General features: G+C 50.9%; 1 protein-coding gene across 1 annotated transcript in view; it reads left to right on the top strand.

Annotated features, from left to right (window-relative positions):
- Positions 1–795: 795 nt before the first annotated feature.
- The window catches only part of LOC138825499 (histone lysine acetyltransferase CREBBP-like), a 130790-nt gene continuing 125585 nt past the window's right edge, over positions 796–6000 (top strand). Inside the window, exon 1 of the mRNA XM_070020143.1 lies at positions 796–1081. Within this exon, the coding sequence (XP_069876244.1) occupies positions 997–1081 (85 nt within the window). The 5' untranslated portion in view covers positions 796–996. The remainder of the gene's footprint in view (positions 1082–6000) is intronic.

Below are 6000 nucleotides of genomic sequence, written 5' to 3'. Positions count from 1 at the left end.
CGCCGCCGCGCCCTCGGCTCCGCCGCCCGAGCGCGCTCGGCTCTTTCCGCCGCGGCCGGCGCAGGTGGAGGGGGCGGGGCGGGGGCCGTGCGTGGTGACGCCGCGGGGGGGTGACGCACCGGCGTGCCCCGCCCCCTCCCCCTCCCCGTTCAGGCTCTGGAAAGAGAAGAAAAAAAACTTTCTTTTTTTTTTAATTGAGGAATCAACAGCCGCCATCTTGTCGCGGACCCGACCGGGGCTTCGAGCGCGATCTACTCGGCCCCGCCGGTCCCGGGCCCCACAACCGCCCGCGCACCCCGCTCCGCCCGGCCGGCCCGCTCCGCCCGGCCCTCGGCGCCCGCCCCGGCGGCCCCGCTCGCCTCTCGGCTCGGCCTCCCGGAGCCCGGCGGCGGCGGCGGCGGCAGCGGCGGCGGCGGCGGCGGCGGCACGGGGTGGGGGGGCCGCGGCGCGGCGGCGGCCCCGCTCGGCGCATTGTTTTTCCTCACGGCGGCGGCGGGCCGCGGGCGGGCGTCGGAGCCCGGAGCCCCCCGGTCGTCGGGCCGCGGGCGAATTCATTAAGTGGGGCGCGGGGGGGGGGGGAACGAGGCGGCGGCGGCGGCGGCGGCACCATGTTCCCGGGCGCCGCCTGAGCCGCCGGGCCGGGCGCCGTCGCTGCCAGCCGGGCCCGGGGGGGCGGCCGGGCCGCCGGGGCGCCCCCGCCGCGGAGTGTCGCGCTCGGAAGGCGGGCAGGGGATGAGGGGGCCGCGGCCGGCGGCGGCGGCGGCGGCCGGGGGCGGGCGGTGAGCGCTGCGGGGCGCTGTTGCTGAGGCTGAGATTTGGCCGCCGCCTCCCCCACCCGGCCTGCGCCCTCCGCGGCCCGGCCCGGCCCGGCCCGCGCTCCTGCGCTCCGGAGCTCGCTCGCTCGCTCGCTCGCAGTCGCCGGCCGGACCCCCTCGGCCTCTGCTGCCCGCCGGCCGGCCGCCCGCGCTCGGGGCGCATCCCGCGAAGCAGGTGAAGATGGCCGAGAACTTGCTGGACGGACCGCCCAACCCGAAACGAGCCAAACTCAGCTCGCCCGGCTTCTCAGCGAATGACAGCACAGGTGAGACGGAGCCCGGCGCGCTGTCAGCGCCCCGCCGCGGGGAGGGAGCCCGTCGTGGGGTGTGTGTGTGGGGGGGTCGTGGCGGGAGGCCCCGGGGGCCGGCCGGCCGGGGCTCGCCCGCGATCCGACGCCGGGCCTCCCCGGCCGGGACCGGCCCTGCTCGCGGGCAGGCCCGGGCGCTCCGGGGAGGAAAAGTGAAGCGGGGTGTGTGTGTGTGTGTGTGTGTGCGTGTGTGTGTGTGTGTGTGTGGCGGGGCGCGGGGGTGCGGCCGGGCGTCCGCACGCGTGGCCCGCCGCGCTGACAGCGGCGGGGCCCGGGCGGGCTCCGGCCCCGGCCGCCGCTCCCGCGCCGCAGTCCGCGGACCCAGCCGCCAGAGGCTGCCGAGTTGCGACTGCGAAGTTTTCTTGGAATGTGTTCCTGGGGGGGGGGGGGGGGGGGCGCCGAGCAGTGTCGGGAAACTCGCTTCTCCTTCTCTTCTCTCTCCTTTCTCTTCTTCTGGCCATCTCGTTACTCCTCTCTCTCTCTCTCTCTCTCTCTCTCTCTCTCTCTCTCTCTCTCTCTCTCTCTCTCTCTCTCTCCTCTCTCTTTTCTTTAAATACCCAAACTTCATTAACCAGATGTCATCACCCGAGTTGCTGTGGCGCGTTTGAACTTACCTAGGTAACTTCCAAAGAAAGTTGGGAGATTTTTCAGCCCATCTTGGGCATCCTTGCTGCCCTTTTGAGTTCGCGTTGATTTTTTTCTTGAGACCAACAACAACAAAAACCGTGTCAAGTAATGTAGGGATTAGAATTTTTCCAGAAATTGAACCTGATATTGACTAAATCATCTCTCTCTCCTACCTCTCCCCCCCCCCCAATTAAACAACTTCGCTGGACATTTTCGTAGGTTATCATATCAGGTGTCCAGGAGATACGGCCGCTCATTCAGTAACTCTGGGGTCTTCTAGATTGCTTCATGGTAACATTACCAACTATTTGTATTTTTCTTTTAAGCTCACCTTTGCAGTAAAAACTTGATCTCTGCTGGGAACAATGCAGTCTCAGCGCAGCTAGCATTTCTCCTGTAGTCTCGTAGTAGTGGCATCTGAAAATCAGTTTTTGATGAGTGTGTCCAAATTGAATTACATTGCTGCCTTCAGATTTGCTCCAGAAACAGTCCTTTAACTTATGGAGCTATTTCTTCCACTGACCAGTGATGTATTTTTTTTTAAAATCTTTCTTCTGCTGTTGAAATAAAACTTGAATTTCGTGGATTCAATTTGAATATAGTTCCTGGAAACCAGTCATGAAAGGCAGCATGTAATATTGCTAATGTAGAAAGGAGAGATAATTTTTTTTTTTTAAAACAGTTTTAAGGAGATTTTTTTTTTTGTCTTGTTGAGGTGAAATGTGTTCATTAGTAGGAAAGAGTAATGATTCTTGGGGATAAAGAAATCACTAATTAAAATTTAAGTTTGACATTCATTTTATAGAGTCAAGTTACTGAATTGAGAAATGTGAATGTGACAACAGTTTGAATACCCTTCCATTGAACAGATCTCCTTTGCTTTGTTAATCTTGCCATGTTGGAGTGAAAAGTCTTTAATCATAAAATATAAGTCACACCAAGCAGTCAGCTTTGAAGCTTTGTTCCTAACACTGGTAACTTGAATGGCTTTGCAGCCTTGCTATTGTTGAAGTTATTGTAGATTTTTTTTTTCTTAAAAGCATGGACAAATTAATAAGACTGAAGAAAGCTTGTACTATTGTATCTATTCAGGTGTTTCCAAGATGGAGCCCAAAGGATGGCCTTCTTCAGAGTAGTTTCTGTTAGTTGGTGGTCAGATATTATTGTGCCACTGATCACAATAGAGCTTATCAAAAAACGATTGTCTCTAACCACTTTTCCCCAATCCTTTTCCAGTTTTGACCCTTGACAGGCACAGGAGCACTTTTACTTTCCCAAATGTGGAATATAAAGTAATTTAGTCCAAATAAAAAAAGGACAGTGATATTCCAGTCCTCAGTTACTGGTCACTACTATCCCATTATCATGAAAGGGTGTGTTAGCATGGGCCACTGAGGAAGGGATCATTATTGAGCACATTAAACAAGGTGAAACCTTGTCTGGAGTAACTAGTAGTTTAAGATAGCCAGTAAATGAGAATGGACACAGAGAGATCTTAAGGATATGTATTAAGCAAATAAGAGGCTAAAGTGTTTACATCAAGTACATTCAAAGGAGTAAAGGCATTAGGTTAGATGGTAGAGACTTAAGAATAATATTCTTGAAAGACTCAGTCTTTTTTCATTTTTTAGTGTGAGGATGGAGCTCAGCCTTCCAGGAGAATATTGGGTCAGATAAAGCACCATTTTTGCCTTGAGTGTCAGCTTTGAGGGAGGGAGCTCTGTCTGGGAAGAACTGAAGGGTGGAAGGAGAAGGAGGAGGTGGCGGAGGTGGCCTTGGAGCCTGGAAAACGAGCAGTTTGGACTGCGGGGATGCTGAGCCCAGCTGAGGAGGCTGGTGGAAGCCCTCAGTGTCTTAGATGTGTCTGTTGAGGTAGCTGTGGACTGAGAAGGGAATGTCCTCATGTTGGGGAGCTTATTAGCCAGAGTATTGCCTGTAGGCTATAGAAGTCCACCTAGGGGACGTCCTCATATGAATAAGCCACTGAAGTAGGGCCAGGCAGTATCTGAGTGATAAATGTCATTGTCACCAGTGACAGGAAGAGAGTACAAGGAAGAAGGAGAAGCAGTACTTTCATCCCACTAATAAAGCAGCTCTGAAGTGGCACAGAGTCTGACTGTACCAGACGGTAGTGAAGTGGCGTTTTCTTGTTTTACTTTGAAGCCTTAAACACTTGCTCACAGATGTACTCTTCCTTTTCTTGGCACCCTTTATAAGAAGTGGGGACTTTTTGTTACTAATATATAATTGTGTGTTTGGGAAACTTCTTTAATATGTCTAAATTAAAACAGCATACTAGTGTCTTTCAGTAGCAGGAAATTATCATAGCACAGTGTAGAAGAAATAAGTAATTACTATCCAGGCAAATGGTAGACTTTTTTTTTTTTGGTCAACTTTGTTACAGCAAAATTTGTGCACAAGGAGTAGAGTAAAAAAGTTTCCAAAGCCAGGTGCCAGTGGCTCACGCCTATAAACCTAGTTACTCAGGAGGCTGAGATCCGAGGAGTATGGTTCAAAGCCAGTCTTGGCAAGAAAGTCCATGAGACTCTTATTGCCAATAAACCACCAGAAAACCGGAAGAGGCGCTGTGGCTCAAGTGGTAGAGCCCTCCTAGCTAGCCTTGAGCTGAAGAGCTGAGGGACAGCGCCCAGGTCCAGAGCTCAAGCCCCCACGACCTAAAAAAAAAAAAAAAACTTTTCAAATTTCTTTCTTTTTTTTGTTGCGGTGCTAGAGCTTGAACTCAGGGCCTGGGCTCTGTCTCAGGGCCTGGGCTCTGTCTCAGAGCCTCTTTGTGCTCAAGGCTAGTGCTCTACTGCTTGAGCCACAGTGCCATTTCTGGCTTTTTCTGTTTATGTGGTACTGAGGAATCGAACCTAGGGCCTCGTGCATGCTAGGCAAGCATTCTACCACTAAGCCACATTTCCAGCCCTCCAAATTTCTTTTTGAAATTTGATCATAGGTATATTTCATCATATATTACATATAGATGGCCCCAAGCAGTTGTGATTACATTTTATAATGAATGTAGATGCTTGCATTTTTGTTTTTTGTTTTTTGCCAGTCCTGGGGCTTGAAATCAGTACCTGAACACTGTCCCTGAGCTTCTTTTTGCTCAATGGTAGCATTCTACCATTGGAGCCGTAGTGACACTTCGGGCTTTTTTCTCTTTTATGTGGTACTGAGGAATTGAACCCAGGGCTTCCTGCATGCTAGACAAGCACTCTACCACTAAACCACCTTTCCAGCCCTGATGCTTTGTTTTTAAAGAAGTTAACTTAGTTGGTTTGTTTTTTGTCCTTCATGGGGCTTGAACTCAGGCCCTAAGAGCTGTCCCTAAAGCTCTCCTCAACGCTACTACACTTTGAGCCACAGCTCCACATCTGGTTTTTGAGTGGTTAATTGGAGATAAAGAGTCTCAAGAGACTTTTCTGCCCCAGCTGGCTTTTGAACCCTGATCCTAAGATCTCAGCCTCCTGAGTAGCTAGGATTATAGGCATGAGGCACTGGTACCTGTCTTCATTTTTTCAAGAGACTCAGTCTTACTATTGTCCAGACTGGCCTCCAGTTCCTGGGCTCCTGTGAGCCTCCTGTGTCAGCCTCTAGAAGCTAGAACTACACTGGCTCCACCCATGACTCTCTTTGAATGCAATTGAGATGTGTGTTTATAAAGAAAGCTTGAGGCAAATACAAGTAATCTTGTTGTATGTACAATACTTTAGTGCAGATCAGAGTGCTTTTCTCTGCATCATCTCAATTTGATCTTCGCACTGTCTTCAGGGGGCCAAGAGGACACCATTACTGCTGTTTTTTAGGTGAGCACCTAGATTTGAGAGAGTTGATCTGCCCACAGCAGCAAAAAGAGTCAAAACCAGAACTAAATCTAGATGGTAAAAGTAGCAGACTATATTTATTTTGTAAATCTACAACAAAAACATTGAATTTACTTGAGTTTAGTAGACATAGGAGACTATGATACTTAGGAAATTTCAGGAGCACTACTACAACCAGTGAATTAAATAAAGCTCTATGCAGAAAGTTTATAGCCAGTTAGATGAGGAAAGCAGACTGTTCTTCCTGGCATGATGGAGCAGGACTCTCTTTTCCCTTTGGTTCTGGTGTTACCCTCAGTCAAAACTGGTTCATGTTCCTGATTACTGCTGGGGATAATTGAGAAATAGTCAAGTTAATTTACCTCATCACTAAGTCCTCGCTAAAAAGGAAGGAAGGCTTTTCACCTAAGTTTCTAGTTA

Source organism: Dipodomys merriami, unplaced genomic scaffold (assembly GCF_024711535.1).
Source record: "Dipodomys merriami isolate MVZ:Mamm:240054 unplaced genomic scaffold, mDipMer1.0.p SCAF_137, whole genome shotgun sequence".
In the NCBI taxonomy this organism is placed as follows: domain Eukaryota; kingdom Metazoa; phylum Chordata; class Mammalia; order Rodentia; family Heteromyidae; genus Dipodomys; species Dipodomys merriami.
Note: the sequence above shows the minus strand (reverse complement) of the source record. Positions and strands in the feature narration are given on the sequence as shown.